General features: G+C 38.3%; 1 protein-coding gene across 4 annotated transcripts; it reads right to left on the bottom strand.

The window, feature by feature from the left end:
- Positions 1-1,806: 1,806 nt before the first annotated feature.
- On the bottom strand, positions 1,807-19,923 carry ptpn2b (protein tyrosine phosphatase non-receptor type 2b; the record flags this gene model as incomplete). 4 transcript variants are annotated; one of them, XM_082521830.1, is made up of 11 exons in its annotated part: positions 19,842-19,918; positions 19,686-19,763; positions 19,064-19,154; positions 18,875-18,975; positions 14,153-14,251; positions 12,234-12,371; positions 11,407-11,616; positions 9,525-9,686; positions 7,805-8,010; positions 7,085-7,180; positions 1,807-2,755 (listed from the first exon to the last, which is right to left on the bottom strand). In XM_082521830.1, the coding sequence occupies exons 2-11, from the start codon at positions 19,740-19,742 to the stop codon at positions 2,734-2,736; spliced, it is 1,182 nt and encodes a 393-aa protein (XP_082377956.1). In that variant the 5' UTR covers positions 19,743-19,763; positions 19,842-19,918. The 4 variants fall into 4 exon arrangements, with proteins under 4 accessions (XP_082377956.1, XP_082377953.1, XP_082377954.1 ...); XM_082521827.1 differs by having other exon boundaries at positions 19,686-19,923; XM_082521828.1 differs by having other exon boundaries at positions 7,814-8,010; positions 19,686-19,923.
- Positions 19,924-21,129: the final 1,206 nt, after the last annotated feature.

The following is a 21,129-nucleotide window of genomic DNA, read 5'->3' as shown; positions in this document are numbered from 1 at the left end:
ATTTTGTGGTTTTCCTTTCAGTCTGAATCATTTTCTGTGTGTAGACCACTTGTGGGAAAGGAATGTCCTGCTGACAGCAGAGATTTTTTTTAAGGGAGAGCAATAAAATAAAGTCCTGGATCTGAATAATTTGAAAGAAACAAGTAAATTTGAACTGAGGACATTAAATAAAATGGTGTATAAGCAGTTGAGGATTCCTAGTATAGTTTTGTATCTTGGATTTGTTTTCAGTTTCATTTTCACACTTTTGTTTGCTCATTTCAGTTCAGTTTTTACTGCTAATGATTTTTCAAGTTATTACTTTTAATTATATCTTTTTAAATTAATATGGGGGTATTCATCAGGGGCAGATTTAAGGAGTTCAAAGCATTTTTTGTAATAAAAGCACTCTACTAAGTGCCATTTAGGCATAAATAAGTTATTAAATATGTACACACAAGCCACTTAATGTTTATTTGATAGGCATAATTGACCACATTGAAGAAGAGAAAAAATAATATTGTTTTGGTTATTTTTTTGTTAGGGTACAAAAGATACTCACCTGTTTCTGTAGTTATACCTTTTCAATTGCTCTAATAATCGAATCAATCAATCACACGGCAGCAACTCAGTGCATTTAAGCATGTAGACATGCTTGAGATGACATGCTAAAGTTCAAAACAAGCCTCAGAATGAGGAAGAAAAATCATTTAAGCCACTGGTGAATGTGGTGTGGTTGTTTGACGTGCTGGTCAGAGTATTTCACAAACTGCTGATCTGCTGGGAGTTTCCCACATAGCCATCTCCAGAGTTTCCAGAGAATGGTCTGAAAAGGATAAAATATCCAGTGATTTTCTGGATACCTTGTTGGTGTCAGAGGAGAAGCAGAGGACTGCTTTGAGCTGACAGGAAATCAGTAGTAACTCAGAATTACTGGTTACAAATGAGATATGCAGAAGTGCAAACCACGCTGGGTGCCACTCCAGTTAGCCAAGAACAGGAAACTGAGGCTTCAAAACTAAACAATAGAATAAATTTGGAAGTATATTTCCTGGTCTGATGAATCTGCTGCAACAATGAGACAGTCAAAACTGTCCTGTCATCAGCAGTTCAGACTGCTTCTGGTGCTGACCACGCCCACTTCCAAGTCTTGTTTTTATTAGTCGTCCCATTTCTTAAGCAAGAAGCTGCATTTTGTTTTCTATATAGTTTTAATTCAGGTTTTTAATTCAAATATTTTAATACTGACAATATTTCTTATCCTAAATTTTAGGATTCTCTCACATCCTGAAATTAGATAGAAGATTATAAGATGCCACGGAAGTAAACCAACAAAATACAACATAGAATAAAATTTGAACACAATAAATTGTTCATGGACAAACACAACTATTTTAAACTGGGTTTTTTCTGTTGTATAGCTCTTACTATATTTACTGGGTCTCAGCATTTACAACCACTGTGGGCAACAACCTACATACTGCTAGTTTAGCTTAGTATGAAAACTAAAGGAAAAACTGACAAAAATCTATCCTCCTGCTACTAAAAATGTTTAGTTTTACATCTTGAACACCAAATCATCATAAAATTACATTTAAAAAATGACTAAATATAATTTTATGGATGGTTATGTGTCTTTGTAATCTTCGTTTAGCTTACAACTGATAATTTTAGCTAACCAAATACTAATTCTTCCAATTTATCCAACTTCTTTTCATCCAAAAGAAGACATATATTATTGTTTTAATATTATTATTATTATTGTTATATTTAATTAATATAGCACCAAACCAACAGGTTTGTAGATAAATAACCACAGAAGAACAGTTTGTATGTAAACTAGATGATACCAGTTTTAATTACAGATTACACTCTAAAAAACAAAAACAAACTTAAGACAATTTGTTTCAAAAGGAGAACAAGTCAGCTTTAAATCAGCTTTCTACTTTATCCAGGTGTGTAACATAAGCTTTCGTCCTTTTTTCTTCTTCTTTTGGTATTCAGGGTTTCCTTTACAAGCAAAAATATGTCATTTTGTACACATCTCTCTTAAAAAAAAAAAAGAAGAACACTATGTACATCATGGAAACATTACATGTCACTGAATTTCTCACATGGGAGCGAGACAGTGTGTTTCATTCAGCCGGCCCCACATCACCTGAAAAACTTCAAGTAATTTATTATAAAAAATAGAAAATTTTTTACTTTTGCCTCTGAAAAAAATGTTTTTTACCCTTTTCCAAAAATACACATATAAACAGCATTACAAATTGGCAATGCATAGCCCCTATTTTCAGTCTGAATTTCATGAATGTAAATGAGCGTAAAAGAATGAGAAAGCTGCAAAATAATATTATTAATGCCAAAAAAGAGAGCGAGAGAAAGAAAAAACAAATCTTTTGACTCCGGAAGCAGCATTGACAGTTTAAGGTTGAGGTGTGGCCAGAGGGGTAAAGCGCTGGTGTGCTTGTCTTTAAACGAATGTCAAAGTGTCCACTGTAAACAATGAGGATGAGAGATCGGAAAGGTGAGCCGGAGGTGGACGTGATGTGTTCCTGATGGTAGAAGAAACAGAAATGTTGGCTCTAACTAATGATGATAGGCCGGTATGCAAGGAAAAAAAAAGACACACAAGCAATGAAAAGGAAAAGGAGCGCTAGCTGAGGACATGGAGGTGAGGAAGATTGGGAGAGAGCTGGAGTTCCCTGCCGATGTTGGCTTTGCTGCCAGAGTTGTGGCTACAGGTGGAGGTGGTTAGTAGTCGCTGGTTTTCGCCCTGTGAAAAGAAAATAAAGAAAAATAAGTTCCTGTTAAACTCAAAAAAATTTTTTTCTGTCGGTCAGTGAAGCTTAAGAGTGATCAAAGGAAGCCGTGCTACGAAAAATCCCGTTAGTATCTTAGGCTTGGCCGAGCTGCCGTGATGAAACCGCAGAAAGCAGGAATCTAAAGATCACTTTGATCACATCAACATCAGACCGACTATCAGAGCAGCAAAAGCAGCTGTTATGCTTAATAAAACTCGTCACACTCACAGGGGGTTTCCTGCATACAAAAATCCCCCCCAAAAGAAAAAGATCACCACAACTGTTTATTTGTTTATGGCCAGCAATACCATAGTAACCTTTTGTAACTTGAGGTCTTTGTCTCAACCAATCATATTTATGTACCCTCCAAAGGCTCGATGAGAGCCAGGAAAACCCCCGAGTGGTTCAGAAGCTTTCAGCTGAAACACGAAAATGTTTCGTTATTTTAAAGCGTCCAAAGACATCCCTGTTTCGTTCTTTGCTTTTAGGACTAGCTTTTAGATACCAATATGATATTTCAGTGCCCAGTGTTTGTTTTAAAAGGCCAACCTCCAACAGTATCCAGCTGCTGAAGTTGCTCGTGTTTCGACTGCTGGTGTGGTTTGCCCTGTGCTGCTGATGATGCGTACACTTGGCTGTGGTACTGTATGAATCTGTGCTTCTGTGGGGAACGTTACCAACACACTACTGAAGTTCAGGTATACAGAAATGCTACAGTGTAGTACCCAGCCGCACCCAGAGTACAGTAAAGGTAAGGAGTCTGTTAATTCAAGTCTATCATGCTCGAGTAAATTCTATTTCAACAAACAATGGCAGTGATTTTTATTGCACTTTCTGGAGGGTGCCAGAAATTCCTCTAGGCAGGAAAAGCCCTGCACACAACTGTAGTATGTAGTCATAGAGTCAAAGTGAGCTACCAAACCAGCTCCTCCAGTTCCAACGTGCAAGGGTAAAGACGTAGTGTAATCACAACCAACAATGGTATGTTACGGATACAGCCAAGCTTTTCCCCACATCTCAGAGAAATGTTCAATATTTTTGTAAAGTAAAGCAAAAGTTGGCCTCTCCATTAGATCTAATGATCAGTGCTAAAATGAAGAACGTAGATGACTGCTGTAGAGCTGGAGTCGGGCCTGAAATTACACTTACATTAACTCTGACTGCTTTAATAACACATCAAACTACATGTGTGTAGTTTCAGCCTCTTCCGTTTTGAGGTCTGGGACTGTTGGTTGGATAGAAGTAAACACTGAAGCGCTTTACGTAACTTACAGGCACTTCAACTATTTCCAGACACACAAGCAAAGAAAAAAGAAAAGAAAAGAAAACGATCTAAAAATTAGTTGTTAGTTGAGCAACAGGAAGTGTTTTTGATCTTCCAGCCTGTTTAAGTAAGAAAAGCTGCTGATTTAATATTCAAACTTTATAAAGTCCAAAACACAATTGATGCACTTCACAATACACAAATCCACTAGGAAAACAGACACAATAAAGTCCTCAAGATAGAAAAAACATGCAGCAAATCCAGACATATCCACTCATTATTTTAAAAAGTTAAGCCAAAGCAGATGTTCTTTAAACCTGCATTCTTTCTATGTGGGGGGCAACTGTTTAGGGAGGCTTTCCGAATTCAACAAGATTATTTTAATATATTTTACTGTCTGCATTAAGTTAGAAGAAAAAGGATCACAAATCAGGGTACGCCTTAGCAGAGCCACAGGCAGCTGCAATCAGCTGTGTACTCTTTAGACTGTTTTTTAATTATCATCCTGAAAATACATCAATATATCTTTGAACTCTTTGATTTGTGTGTTTGAGATGCACTTCTGGCTGCTTCCTCTCACAAATGTTACAATGACACAGGTGAGGTTCCAGAAGTAAAAATCCCATTCATGTTCTCCAGGAGGATTTTTGATTATGGGCCATAAAACCAAAAAAACAAAACTAGCCTACCCACAATCTTAAATTGAATCGGCAACGTCTGTGATTGGTGGAGGCTGGTGTTACCGTGGCAATGTTTAAATCTGCAGATTGCTTAGTGGGAAGAAAGTTCAGAAACTGCAAGAGCTGTCACTGCAATCGGGAACAAAGAACTGTACCATACACACAACTACACTATCCTTTACTAAACACAAACACACACACACACACACACAGACATATATATATATATATATATATATATATATATACACACACACACACACACACACACACACACACACACACACACACAACACTATTATTTTACAGCAATACAGAAATGAAAAGAATTCAGTTTGATTAGGTTTTGCACTATTGGGACGAGTAATTTCTTCACCATTAATTGTGTACCCAGTAATGCACCTTTTTTCTTTTGTTTTCCTTTAATTTTGTGATCCCAAACAAAGATTTTTATGGTCATGCTTTACCTCATGGGTTGTTTGGCTTTGATCAAGGCCTAAAACTCTCAGTATGAGGATTTTAGGAAAAGTAAATAGAGAAAATGAATGGGGAAATTCACATCTGGAACCAGAGCCTTTTTAAAAAAAAAGCTTTTCTGGTGTTTCACTGCTACTTTGGCAGTGCTGCTTATTTTGTGTGTTAGCCAGCAAATAGCTTAAAATGAGCTTTGTGAAAACAGAAAGCAAACTGCTGTGAGCAGCTAAGACTGCTGATTTTTCAAAAGTTAGCGCTGACTGCATCTTGATGTGGCGTTTGATCCATAGAGGCGCACTTTCAGCTGCTTACAACAACCGAATATTTCAGAAATACATCGACTGACAAAACACCGAGTGGATTTCCGCTGGAGCACAGGTATCAAGATTTTAAAACTGAAGCTGTGGGCGTTTGACCATCAGTAGACTCAGCTGGGTTTTCAGTCAGACCCACTCCTCATTTGTCAGAACGGCAGGATGGAGGGCTTCATCAAAGGTCCAATCACTGATGTATTTTTCTATAACTGCCAAGGGACAATCTATGCTTCTGCCTTCTCTTTCCAGGCCTCCTTCCTTGCATGACTTTTATTTTCAAAGCAGAGGTTGTTGATTAATCTTTCGTACGCCCACTTTCTTGACAGGGTTTACTGCAGAGATAAAACGCTGACGGCAAATTCAAATATATGATGCATAATAATAATTAGCATTTTGCATTGTTCCAACCGAACCTGACATTTCAGAGTTTCGAAAACCAACAACCACAAATGTACTCACACTCGCGCAGCATGCTAGAGTGCAGCCAAAATTAACAACTCCAAAACCACAAGAGCCAAGCAAATCATCAAAGGAAGAACAAAACCCCAAGAGAAAACACAGCAATACACACTTACATACACACACCTGCACACACGCAAACACACAGACCTCCATGTACAAGAGTGGGTGTTCTTTCTTTTGTTTTTTTTTTTAAAGCTGCGGGTAAATTTCGTCCGTTAAACGCGCTCTCCGTGGTTGTCGTTGCTGCCTCAGAGGGGGGTAAAGATACACCGCCCCCCGCCGGACAGCCGAGCTCTTGTCATGTGCAGCAAATGCAGCCCAAACTGTCCAGGAGAACCACAACAACAGTGTAAGATCTTCACAGAAATGGCGCAGTTTTGCCTGTATTACTGGAACAACGCTGACATGTCACACAACAAAGGCTGCCTTCTCAGAAGTGATTCAGTGAGAAGCAGTTTTTTTTTTCTCTTGAGGTGCACTGTCATCAGAAATAAGGTGTCAACCTGTGCCTTCATGAGAACGTAAGCTGTGTGTCAGCTGGCTAGGCTAGAGGAGTCGATGCATAAGAATTATGAGAAACAGAAACAGAAAATTATAAAAGCTAAAAAAAATGAAGTTTCAAGACCGACTTGGGGTAACTTCTGCTATTAGAGGTTTAAGTCACACACTGGGAAAGCCTGTGTATCCCTTAAAGTAAATTAAAGTGTAGCTGAAAAATGACTTGTATCCTCTTGTATTTGACATCGTAACAGTGGTCAAATAAAAATTCTTCTCCGCTGTCTACAAGAAAATAAAGACCTAAGAGAGTGCAAAATCATTCGATGCCTCAATTTATGCATTTTAACACCTCGCTTACTGCTAAAGCCATTTATTAAATACAACACAGTGGTGTACCTGACTTCCATTGGGGTAATTAACCCCAATGGACTACCTAAATTTGCCCACGTTGATTATTTTTTACACACATATGTAACGCTTGGCAGTCCAAATTTCAGCAGGTACTGACATGGTGCATGAAAAATCATCCCAGAGAACACCAACTTGATGATTTGACTATAAAAAACAAAAAAGAGAGTAAAAAGTGGTTTAAACCAAAACTTTAATCACCTTTTTCTCTTCCTCTCAGAGTCATTTGTCCTGGACTTGCTTTGGGGTGTCTTGGCTGTGCTCGATTTGGAGATGCTGTCTTCCCTGCGTCGTTTTCTGCGTAGAAAGGAGGAACGCAGGTAAACAGTTGTTTAGTAACAACGGTACATTTAATTTTTTTTTACACATGTAGCCTGTAGCCAAGTCCAAATGACACCAAACAGAGACGGTATAGTTTAACATTTTGTCATCAGTTTTTACTCCTGGTTTTATAGATTCTAGTTTTTCTCAGATTTGTTTCCAGAGTGGATTTTCTCATTTCAGTTTGGTTCTCATTAGAATCAGTGTAAGTTTCAGTATTTTCAGTTATTATAATGTGGGAAGTAATTGCCTGGGATAGAATAAAGAAGTCAGACCAGTTTTAAAACACACTTTATAATGACAATCGGCTGTGCTGACAAATGTGACCAAACTGAAAAAGTCTAAAACTAAAGATGTTTCCTCTAAGTTTGCCATTTAAAATTTAAGTACAAAGTGTCATTTCAGTTAATTTCATTGTTTTGTTTTGTTTTTTAATCCCAGTTTAATTTTTTTCTTCTATTTTTTATGGGTTTCATCGGATTCACTTTACATCTATCCTCACTCTGACATTCATACTTTGTTAGAAGTTGAACCAGTAATAGGTCAATCAGCTGATTATTGGCTGATAATCTACACACGCTTTTTGTTTATCAGACTCACTGTACTGACTGTGCTGTGCTGCCATCGAGCTCCTGCTCCTTGCAGGGAGACTGTGCAGGCGCTTTGCCGTCCTGTCTGTAGTCCCCTCCGTCCTCCTGCTGGCTGCCATTGTGCCGCTCCGTCGGACACCTGGCCTGTGGCTGAGGTGCAGGGGGAGACTCTGATAGCGGCTCCTGATCTTCCTTGGATAATTCCCGCCATTGATTCTACACGGAAAGATTGACAGCAAACAGGATGGGAACAGCAGTACTTTTTTCCAGTGACAAAACATTCTGTGTGTTTCCACTCTGTAAAATGACATTGTGCAACAAAAGTATATAGAGCAGGTTAGGTTTATGAGGTTAAATACGTAAATACAACGCAGAGCGCCTGGTGCTGCATGTAAAGGACTGTCTCAGATAGCATTTTTCAAGGATAAGGATTCAAAGACAATACAATGTAAAATCTGTCTACCTTTTAGGACTCTCAAAAGAAAACAAAACCTAAATTTTAAGAAGAATTTGGTAGTGTGTATCGCAGTCTTCTAAACCTATTAGCTCTGAATACATTACTGCTGTGTCCTTGTCTGCTCTTGTCTTCATCTCCACAATAATTGCTGAAGACAGAGAGCAAAGACGGAAACAGTTATTTTGTAAGTAAAGACTAAAAGTTGACTTTGTATTCGGTTTGTAGCAGTGTTGGGGTAATGTATTACACATTTATTGTTAGTTAACTACTCCCTCGAGGGAGTAATTAGTTACACTACACGTTACATGGCAATCGCCATGGTGATTCTACTGTAGAAACATCAACAGGGAGTAATGGAGGGTATAGTCTGACTGCTCAACACTTCCTTTGTTACGTGTTGAAGATCAGGCTCTGGGTGCTGGGCTGAGGACTGCATGCACTCAGCTTTAACATCACTCTGAGTCTTGCCTAGCTTAGCATTTGCATGCTGTCTGTGCAGATGTTTGCAAAGAGTCAAAGTTGTATTGTATTAGCATATATTGTATTAGCAGTATAATACAATTGTTTCCATCCTGGACGCAGTTTGCGCTTTACAATTGCACACTCGCCCTTTTGCGCAACAAAAAATTTATGTTTACTACTTCAACAAGTGCGCAGGAAGCAAAAAGCAATAATTTTCTTGGGAACACATTGCACCCAGCAGGATCATAGTGATGCACACCAACCAAATCAGTGTGGCCATAATGTGGCTCCCTTACTGACAAATATAGTTCCCTTGATTTACAACTTGGGGATTTTGTAGATAAATAATATTCCTTCCATATAAAGTAAACAGATACCATGCGTTTGATTTATATTTACTGCTATACTTGTGTTTATCTATGTGTCCTAGAAAAGCTCAGACTCAACACACAGTCTGCGTTTAAATGGAAGAACAGAATACCAATGTTTTAGTTATCATTTTCTTGCATTGTAATTCACACTGGGCTTATTATAATACTTTGTTTGAGCCTTCAGATCTCAAGTTGTCAGCCTGGCTTTCCAATCCCCAAATATTCCACCATCTCTCTTTGACTAATTCACAAAGTAAGCCCCCAGTAAAATATGAAAATATTTCGCAGTCTGCTGATTCTAAATCTTTTTCAGAAAAAAATAACTCCTGCTAAAAAAGTGGGACTACACACAGGCCTCCAAATTTACACACGAACAACGGATTGAGAAAGAAAGTCACCTAATTGTTTTTTATTTTTTTATTCCTGTCTGGAACAGCTACCTGTACAGATGAGTCTCCCATGATAAACTTTGCCCCTTCAAGGACAGCCATGTATGAGAATCGCAGCTGATCAGGAGTCTGAATCAGGCCCATTCGGTATTTCCTCATGTTCAGCAGGATGCTTTTGATGTCTACTGATGAGGGGTCTTTCCTCTTGTCCATCTAGAAGATACAGCAATAATACACATTTCCATTAACCAGAAGGAAATCCCAAATCTCTTTATGTTAACCCATGTTTTCAAAGGGAAATCCAAATCAATTTAATCTCCATTATTTTTTCATCTACAGCATAAACTTGTAAATAACCTGAATGTTTGAGTCTGTATTTTTAAGTTAATCCTGTATTTATTCAAAGCACTGTCTGTTTTGGAAGGCTATAGTGAGTAAACTCTCACATAAAATAAGGACAGTGAATGGTTAACTACAGTACAACATTATCACTCTGGAAGCCTGCCAGATTCTGTCAATGAAACACAAACACAATGACAGCTTGCCAGCTGGTTTAGAGGAAAAAGGAGCTTTCTGACATTTCCCAACAGGCTTTATTTCCAGGATGTTATATAAACTATCAAAACCTGCCTCTAAAGCTACACCTTACTGTGCTCTTTTAGGAGGAAGGGCAAGCAAAGACAGCCATAATTTCAGTGTAGAAGTTTTAAAAATATTTTTGTACCCTTACACTGCGTTTTCTCAAAATGCAAAACTGTGTTGTATTTGGAGTGTGGGATAAACGTAAATGTACTTCACTTTTATTTTTTCGGCATTTTTTCTCTTATATCTATGTGCTTAAGGTGCGTCAGTCAGACATTCAAACACAATTATTTTCATATTCAAGCGCCAATAGATTCATTACGAAAGTTACTGAGCTCATGCCATTTCTTAACATAAAGTGCACATACAAATGTCAAATAATAACTTGTGTGTTAATCTTTAAAATAAGCACAGGTCAAAGAGGGCAAACCTCGCCCAGGGCAGCGCACCCTCTGGGCAGTATTTACATTTAAGAGAACAGTATTGTATTTTGTGTATATTCATTTTGTTTTTGTTTTCTTTGTCCTTTTTCAACGTAAATAAGAAAATGTGTAGTACATTGAAAATAACAGATTCTGAGGTCAACTCGAAGGAAAGGCATATGTGAAATGTAAAAGTGAGGTCAAAAGTCAAACCTGACACAATTAAACTTCGATCCAAACTATAAAGTGATTTTTAAAATCCCCATGTATCAGTTTCATTTCTTAAATGTTGCCAATACAAACAAAGGCAGCAGAATTTAAGGAGAGTTTTAAACACAAAAGATCTTTTATGGCGGTTTGACCTTATTTCACCTTGAAGAAGAGGACAGAGGTCCAAAGTAACCATATACTTAGAATCCCCATATAGCACTGCCTCTATGTTGTCAATACAAACAATGGCAGTAAGAAACACATTTTTAAATATCTCTATATAGCATTATTATCTCTTTGACCTTTAGCTCAATCTGTTGACTGTGAAGGAAAGATCAGAGGTCAAATGTGGCATGATATGATAAATCTTTCTATATACCATACTTTCTATATGTTGACAATACACTGCAAGCTTCTAAGACTTGTAGCTTCTAAGTTATAAAGCTTTTTTAGTAATTTTCGACCATTAAATCAATATGTTGACCCTGAAGACATTGGTGGATGTAAGCCAAATTTTAATGGACCATTAACATGACCCCACTCTACACCCCTACAAAGTTTTATCAAAATTCATTCAAAGCTTTTCAAGCTATTGTGCTTACAGGCAGAATGACACACACGCAAACACTACTACAAAAATAATCTCCTTGGTGGAGGTAGCAAAAATACATGAAACGCATTCAGTCGGAGCTTGCGTAGAACAAAGACCCAGGACTTACCAGGACCAGGCATGTGTCAACTAGTGAAAACGTCCCTGAGCGTCCGATTCCAGCGCTACAGTGCACCACAGCTGGTCCTTGATCTGTGCCCAGTGCTCCAGATTCCCGCACCTTAAAGAGGAAGTTTAGGAAGGAAGCCGGGGACTCTGGGACACCAAAATCGGGCCACGTTGTGTAATGAAAGTGGTAGAGCTCCCTTTTCTCCCCTGTCTGTGAAAGGAGATAAAGCAGGGCTCACTAGCAGTTAAACTCTAAAACTTTGCTCTATGTGTATTTACACTTTCAGTTGTCTTTATCAGTGCTGACTGGGGTAACTGGAGGTTACTTCAGTTTAAGAACTGGACTTGGCAAACAAGTCAGCAACAACACTTTCAGTTTCTTTTTGTTGAATAAACCTGCTCCTGAAAAAACACCAATCCAGCAAAATAAACTTGGCTGTAAATTTCCATTAAGAACGCTCCTTTTGGCGCTCATTTTAAATATGATGAAACAAGTAGCTGGAGGATTACAGAAACTCAAAATTAAATGATTTGATTTTACGCTGTACTTTGTGCATTTGCCATTTATTTAAAACGTATCAGACTGCTCTCTTGCATCGTTTGCACCTCATTTACATTTTCCATCGACATCTTCCCACCTCCACACTGCAAAACCTTTGTTTGCGTGGGAGAAAAGCTTTGTAAAAATCTGATAAAAAAACAAAACATAATAATAATATGTGTCATTAGTGAATAAGGGCAAATCTTTGGTGTGAAACCTCTAAATTTTACTTCTCCTTCGCCACCTTTTGCTGGTAATTCCCCACACTGAGTAATGCTGTGGCCTACTTGAATGTTCTGCAGCTCCAGCCTTCTGGTGGTGTAGTAAGACTTGGTGTCTTCTGACAGCAGTGTGACCAAGAAGCGTGTGTCTCTGAAGGCCATCTCCCTTTCCTCTGCTGTGGGCCAGTACTGGGCACACTTTTCCTATCACATGAGAGGAAACACACACATTAAAAGGAGAAGTAGAAGCGGCTATTCAGGGACGCTGAATAATAACTTTACACACATTGCAGTCAAATATCTTCTTAATTCTACCCGGTGACACTGACGCTAACGTCACATGACACAAAACATGTATAACTCTGCGTAAAAAAAAGTATTTGTGTACTTCCTTCCTGTAGACGTTTATGTCAGTTAGTCCCTGCCAAATGTAAAGCCTTGTTCAATTCCAATTCAGCAAGTCTAAGTTTATCACTCAACTTTTCCAATCTACAGAGAAGATCCTTGTGAGTTTAAAAATATCTGTTGATTAGGTGCTCTGTATCTTTCATTTCAAAGAAAACCGGCACAGAGTGAATCTCATGACCCAGCAGGATCCACTTCAGCTGCTTTACGGAGAAACAGAGAGGTCACAGCTGCTCTGCACGACAGACTTTTAGTGTGCGTGTTTAATCTGAACATTGCAGGATCACTGGAGTTAGAGGAGTTGAGAGGTTTGGCTGCATCCCAGATCCACTCAATACATCTGTGTGTGAACACACTGTCAAAACACTGAATTCCAGTAATCCTGCTGACAGGAGGAGGGCGAGAGTACATACAGATTAAGCCTCTAAAATTTATAAACCCACATTTTTTCACGTTTCATGTTGCAGCTCTGCATCCAGACAAAAAACAAACAAACAAAAACACAAAAACACATTTCTCCCACTCAAATGGAGCTTTTCCAAAATGGCTTTTGCAGTGTGTAAATATAAGGATGCCAGGTTATTGTTTCAGTGTGTGCAGAGTAACACGAGCGTGTCGAAAAAGACAACTTAAGCCATCCTTGCGAGGTCTGTCGGCCAGTGTTGTAAGAAAAACAAATTCCTTCAGGTTTCATGCCAGTATAGGCAAAAAAAACACAGTAGAGCTGTTATCAGATAATGTTGTGATTATGAAAAAAAGGGGCTTAATATCACATTGTGACATCTCAGGAATGCTGGTTTGGAAAATAAAAACAAAAGATTGCATTTTCAGCCAGATTTAAAATCGCTACAGAAAAGGACGATACTAAGATGTGTAAGGAACCGACCCTGTTGAGTAAACAGCTGTCTGTGAGGCCTCAGTTGGGGGGTTGAGATTATCCATCGCCATCACCGACTGCCTCTTTTTACCAAATGTTGGCTTTTTGTTGCCAAGGAGGTCACGTGATGCTTAGGTCTGTCCATTTGTTTGTTTCCCTGTTTATTAACAGGATTACTTAAAGCTTAGTGAAGGATTTGAATGAAAATATTTACCAGAGAGTGTGGGCCTGGGCCAGCTTAAAAGTAATTAACAACTGAAGTCAAGTCAAGACTTGGATGTGGGAATTTCTCTACTGTTGTGATGAGACGAGGGAAAATTGAACCCTTTGCAAATACACATCAAACCGAAACACTGTGAGACCTCGCTGTGAAGTTCTTAGGAAAACGTCATTGGATCCATGGATGCAGTCATGATTATTGGATATTTCATCGTGGATGTAAATGTGGTGTGTTACTTGACATCTGACCATTTAAAAAGTTTAATATGAGCACTAAAAAGTGCTTAAATTATTTCACACTACCAGCAAGCAAGTAAGTGTGCGTGTGTGTGTGTGTGGCTGAAGATAAAACAGTCGATCTCTTGACAAGTTTTTCTGTGGTCTATTTGATATTTCTGCAAATTTCTGTGTGTGGGTGCACACAGTCGAATAACAGAAGTCATACCAGAGAGTGTAATCTGTATCTGCTGTACTCTACACTCACCGAGCCTTTCTCTATGACTCTGTTGAGCATGATGACTGCTTTGGTCTTTTGCTCCCAGATCATGAGCCAAAAGTGACCACAGGTGTTCCTGAGGGGGCCCTGTGGACAAAATAAATAAATAAATAAACAGAAAAACAAACAAACGCTTCAATCAGTTACACAGCTGGAAGAGTGGGAGGTCCACAAAACAAATTCATGTGATGTCTATGCTTTGAACAATAACATCAGATCCACTCAATATATTAGCCATGCAACACACAGAGGTTGGTCTCTAATCTTATGGTCAGCATGCCGCAGAGATTTGCCGCATGACAGCAAGAGTTAAAGATCAAAACTGCTAAAGGTTGCCATGTGGCTGAGCTGAGTAAATTATTGGTGGGCTGAAAACCATCAAAATGTCAAAGGTCTTTCATGAGTCTCTTAAAAGTCTGCCTTTATGTTCAGAATACATAAGACAGAGGTACAGTAGTCAGTAGTCTCTGCTGCATTCCTGCTAAACAGAAATAAAAAATACAAGTGCTTAAACATCAAGATGACCGGCTCATTTCTTTGATATTAAAAAAACCCTGCTCCTTCACATCAGGACCTCTCCAACATTAGACACATTCAAAACTCTTTGAAAACTCTTTTTTATTCTTCAGCATTTCAATCATAATGAGTTTCAATTTATGATGCCTTTTTTTCAAACTCTGTTGATAATTTTACAGCACTTTGTTTTTAAATGTGCTACAGGAATTAACTTGACCTCACGAGCCATTTCTCTGGAGTTATGCTGAGGAACATTTTACGCGGTCTTCAGTCGTCAGCCACAGAGAAGCCCATCATCACAGCCACGAAAACATAACATACGGGATTAAAAAGAAAGAAAATTAAAGGATTAAAAGTTTTAAAAAAAAATCATCATCACATTTATTGATGTGGAAAGTAACTGCTGCAATTTTGGTTATAGTTTTAAATGTGTAATGATTGCTTTGTGTAACTACTTTCAGCTGACTCTGATCAGACTAGTGGGATGCTGTAACATTTTAACAAACCACAGATGACTCATCTCCAAAGAAGCAATACAAGAAAACAAAAAGTGTGAAAAAAAATAACCCACTGGATGTTATGGATGACTGACAGAACTCAAGTGTGTAAGACTAGACTAAAAAATGTTGTTAGTCAACATCTCAAAAATATCCTCCGGCCCAACTCTTTACAATCTGTTACTGAAGTGAGAAACACGCGATACAGGGTTGTCGTGTTTAATCGTGAAAACGCTCAGTAGCTTTAAATTAGCGAGGTAGCAGTCAGTGCATGGTGAGCAGAATCATAAATAAAGAGTCTTATCAGCCCGGGCTGTTTAACTGTGGTGATGACCGTTGAAGTCATTTGTCCTTTCATTTCCTGAAGACTTGAAAATATTCAAATCTGTGTAGGAAGAATGCACGTCTGGTTAAGAACCAATGGTAAAGGTTTTGGTTTCATACAACGTTTTGCACCAACTGAAACCCGTCACATGATCACCACAACTCTTGTGGCATGAATTCCTGACTCTTAAAGAGAGAATTTCAGCTGATATTTGTAATAACTGTGTCCTCAAAATGTCAACAACTATTAGTCACGCCAGATAACGTAGCAATAAAAAGAATTTCAAAGGCTAATTATGTGAAAACACCCTTTAATTCTTTTCAAGAAGCAATAAAAGATCAGTGTTCCTTCTGATAAATAAAACTCTGTTAACGTGAGTGTTTCACAGCTTCTAGCCTACCTCTCTTCTCTCGCTTCACAAACTTGTGGTATTTCTTAGGTTTCAAATGACTTTTATCTTAATGTCATTATATAATATGTTGTTGCAGTCATTCTGATTTAATTAGTAAAGGCTAAAAAAAAATCACTGACAGAGTTAGTGATATAAGGAAATATTTTCAACAAAACTGCAATTACAACCGGTGGTAGAGAGATTTAGACATCATTATCTGACAAGCAGCAACCCTGGCAGCCAGCCTGCAAGCTGGATGAGACGTGCTGCTTCCAAAAGCATCTCTGTATTTCAGCGATTGTTTTTAAACACGAAAGCTTCAGTTCATGTGTAATATCCACAGCTTATGATGTAACTAAATATATTTCCAGTTTTCAGGATGTCTTTTGCCATATCTTGTTCTTTGAGTTACTAGCAAACACACAACCACAGAAGATATACTGACCACACCGAGTATAATTAATATATACCATATCTTAGTGTTATATTAATATCTTATACAAACTGCCATGCTAATACAAAGTCCTGAATTTAAATATAAAGGATGAGAGAGGTCATGACAGTGTTGGTAAACATCTATTAGCACAATATTGATACAATAAGCACTACTGGACTTTCATGACGTTGAATTTAAATTGGCCATAACGTCAATGACACAGTAGCTCATCCGTCACAATCCTTTACAACTCACAAAAAAATGTGACCTTGACTTTCAGCACAGTTTAAGTGAAGAGCTATTAGATAATCACCACGCGCATATTTTATTTCACTAAAATATGACAAAAACTCAGAGGAATAGTGGTTCTTGTGAACTGTGTTAGAGACGGCCACAGTTCACAAGAACTTGCTGTGGCATTAGACACGGTCCTTTGGCTGGATGAGCAAAGCAAATTAAACTAAACAATAAAACTAACAACAAAAACATGTCTGAATTAGTAAAAGGAACAGAATTACTAAGAAGTATTTTTAAATCTGTGTAATGGACCTCAGAACCTGTGCAACCAGACATATGATAGCTCAGCTGCCTCAGTAACAACAATGTGGATTTTGATTAACTGTCTACTTCTGACTGCTAATCTCCATATCAGGAACAACTGAGCTAAAATAATAAATGAAGCCGCCACAGGTGTGCCATGTGTGTAAAGGATTTGAATAAGCACATATGGATCATTATGGAACTTCCTATGACCAGCTTTCCTCATATGGGGGGGTTTACTTTTTTAGCTATAATGCACCTTATACTTCACTCTGCTCAATAAAGTTCACCCTTTATATACCATCGGCTCAGCGGCCAGTCCATTTCACAGCCACTCTTTAACTGACTGTAATTCTGTCACTGTTTGTCCTACAGACAAAATTCAAACTGATCCGGAAGATAGAGAAAACCAACTTTATGGCAATATTTGATGTATCATGGCAACACAGTAGTATCTACAAGGTACTGTAGTCTGAATACAGACAGGGAAATCAGCTCTGCCTAGGTTTTACCATGTGTGCTTCACATTACCATAACTCATCAAACATTTTGGGATAGAGAGAAAATTCAAATGCCAGCTCAAAGATCAGAATTATTTTGTAGTTTTACAGCCACAGTAATTGGGGATTAAAGGGTCAAACACTGGTAACTGTATTGTCTTATGGTGTAAAACAAACCAAGTGTCCCCATAAGAAGAAAAAACAACTTTGTTTGGTGATGCTTAGTTTTTATACTGTCAGGTCCAATTAATCCAAAATAACTAGGAGAAATTAAAATTGTATTCTGAACAAGAGCTTTGGTCTCAGGAGGCGCTGGAAGCAAGAAGGACCACTTCAGTTTCTGTTTGTCAAACAGGGTTAGGTTACATTCAGAGGTAAGTCTCATTAATAACCTCTTACAAACAGGTCTATTCACGTCTGCCAAGTCAAGCCAGTAACCTGAATATTACAAAAAAAATCCTAATGTTCCCACTTTAATGCAGACTTTAACTCTTTGCTTCTTCTTTGATGTGAGAATGGGGGTAAAAGTGTGAGTCGATATCTCTAAACAGGTCGCCCTTAGTCAAATTCTCACCTGGAAGTTCGTTTTCTTGTGATAACAGATTGAGTTACTCAGCTCAGGGATTTGCTGTGCCGTGTTATGTCTATTTCCACATGCAAATAACTCTGTCTAACAGCAAATGAAACATCCAACCTGCTTTATTTATTTTGAGCTCTTTTAGTTTGGGTTTTGTGGATTTTTAGAAATTGGAGGCTGAGGTTAAATAACAAACCGGGTGGTAATTGTACACAGGTTAACATAATAAATAATTATGAGGAGAAGAAGGGCATATGCAGAAACTATTATGCAAACTAGCCACATGTACACAGTTTGATAAGAACTGGGGGGAAAAGCCACATTCATATAAATATTACAGAACTAAAAGTGTATATAGAGAGATATTTTAGGGCCTAAATAATCAGTCAGTGTTAATAAATAATGGACTATATGGACCTAAAAGCAAGATCCTTAACACTCTGGTGTCCAAACTACATGACCGATTTAAGATGACCTAGCATCTTAACCTTATCCTCACCGAGTCTAAGGTTTCAACTTGTGTCAAAAGCGCAGACTTCAAACTAAAAACATGACAGAGCAGTAAAGTATGTTTTAGTTTGAGGCATCTAAGTCCTACTGCACAAAAACAGATTGAAGCCAACAAAATAACCATGATTATGTTGTCTATCTTGTGGACCCATGTTGTGGAAGCTTATTAAACACTTTATGATGCGCTAATGATACTGTTAAACTACGTAAAATAGTACATACAAAAGAAAAACGTGTTCTGAATCACATTCAGCGTTATATTTTGAACATCTCAACAGATATTTGGGATTCAGGTATTTGCTTTAGTTTGATAAAATTCCAAGCACCATTTGTGGGGCAGGATTAGGGTTAGGAGATAGCACATATAATGACTTAGACCTCAGAGGGTTAACCATGGTGTAGAACTCCTTGGACTTGCCTGAGTCAGGATGTAACTCCTCTGGGCTTCCTCATTCACTACCAGACTTGCATTGATGTAGTCATTCTCTGTGTTCTTCAGCTTCACCCGACTGTGATCGACTGCAAGTGGGATAAGGGAAATGTTATTTGGGCATGGGCTGTGAATTGACAGGTAAACAGTCTGGCCTTTATACAAATGTTTACCTACATGGACTGACATCCCGATATCTGTTTCTGTTGCGATTCTCCGGATACTTTGCCACTTTGTAGGAACACTCGTGGGACTGGTTCCTGATTTCCTGGACAGCGGGAGTAAGGTTTAGCGACACAAAAGAAAAAGTAATGAAACAAATCACTACGTGTACCAAATTCAAGCGGTTACATTTTCAGTTCCGCCCCTCTCTGAGCATTTTCACTAGGCATATATTATCACATGAGAGCAATCAGAAAACCAGTTGGTTTACTCGTAAACACACGCGGTAACTTTCGGCAGTCATTACATATGAACTAAGAGCAGGATCTTCCCGGGGGGAGAGCGGATTTAACAGTGTAAATAAGTCCGTAGCTATGTAATGTAGCTAATCGCTTCAACCATATGCACGGGCTTATGACATTGACTAAGCTTTCGGTAACATTAAAAGTAAAGTATGTCAGCGACTTCTAAAAATAACGCAAATCATGAAAATGAGCTACAAAGGAAATTATTTAGGAAAGACGGTTATAACTTTATAGTAAATGCATTCCGGACTGTTAGTTTTACTCCAATAAATGCGCGCTTTAAGTACTCACAATCCGCGTTAGCTTTGCGGTTGCTATGCTAACAGACTTACTGAGTAGAGTTTCTGCCACCGGCCCTCTGAATCTATCTCCTCAAACTTCTGGTCCATCTTCACCGTAGCCGTGCCAATCTGTTCCATAGCCGGTTGGGTTGGTTAACTTTTTGACTTTCTACCTCATTACTTTATTTAGGACAGAGAAACCTTTACCCGAACAGTGAACCCTTGCCCTCGCCGCGGAGCTCTCGCTGAGTGTTTGTCCGTTATCTCTCTGCCGCAGTTGTCATCCAAAAGTGAGAAAGGTGCGCATGCGCCACAGAGGTCCCTCCAGCGGTTAACGAATCAAATGCATCAAAGATGTTTAGCGAACAAACAAGATGTCAAACTCCAAGAAAACTTTGTCTGAAGGACTAGTTTACAGTATACATCCACGGAGTTCTATCTAATTTCATATTAAAAATGCACTGGTGCGCATTTTTTTAAGCTTTTTTTTTTTTAACCATGCTCCCTTTTATAAGTTGTCTGTTGTGTGTACGTGTGTGTGTGTGTTGGTGTGTGTGTGTTTTACATTAGTATTTTGTAAATTATTAGAATATCTCTATGCCACTAAAGCTTCATTCAGTATCTATTGCTCTGATGGCAAATAATCCGTTTTATTACCTCTATCAAATAAATTAAAAGCCTGGCAGGCAAATAAAGATTGCTTGGGGGGCCGGGAGGGGGGGGGGGGGGGGGGGGGGGGGGGGGGTATTTATTAAAGTATTTAAAACTAAAACATTTTAACAATGATTCAAAAAGCAAATGTATCTTTGACATAGATACATTGTTATTACATTATGTAATTGGAAAATAACAGTGTTCACACTTTTAGAAAGCAATACATTTTTAAAGTTTCAGCATAAAGTCATTTTCATTTAAGCAAATATGTCGGCTGAACTGCTAATTAAAGAAAATATCTAATAATACAATTACATGGCAGCAACTTAGTGCATTTAGACTATAACTGGTCATAGTGTAATGGGGTGGGGATATTGTTTTGCACACTATGGACCCTTTACTACTAACTAAGTACTGCTTAAAGACCACAGCCTATCTGAATGTTTTTGCTAATGATCCCTGTATGAGCACAGGGTACCCATCATTTGATTGCTGCTTCCAACATGATAGCATACCATGTCACAAAGCTCAAACTGGTTTGTTGAACATCACAGTGAGTTCACTGTACTCAAATGGCCTCCACAGTCACCAGATCCCAATCCAATAGAGCACCTTTGGGAAGTGTTGGAATGGGAGAATTAATAATATAATATTTTGTCAATATGGATCAAACACTCTGAGGAATGTTTTCAGCACCTTGTTGGATCTAGGCCAAAGAAAATGAAGGTAACTTTGAAGGCAAAAGGAGTACTAATGAATGGCGTTTTAGCAATGAGTTATTACAGCAGAGTTATTTTTCTTCATATATTACACCAATGACAGAAAACAAAAACAACACAAC

The sequence above is a fragment of the Aulonocara stuartgranti genome (assembly GCF_965226115.1).
Source record: "Aulonocara stuartgranti genome assembly, chromosome: 22".
Taxonomy (NCBI): domain Eukaryota; kingdom Metazoa; phylum Chordata; class Actinopteri; order Cichliformes; family Cichlidae; genus Aulonocara; species Aulonocara stuartgranti.
This window is presented reverse-complemented; position numbering and strand designations above follow the sequence as displayed.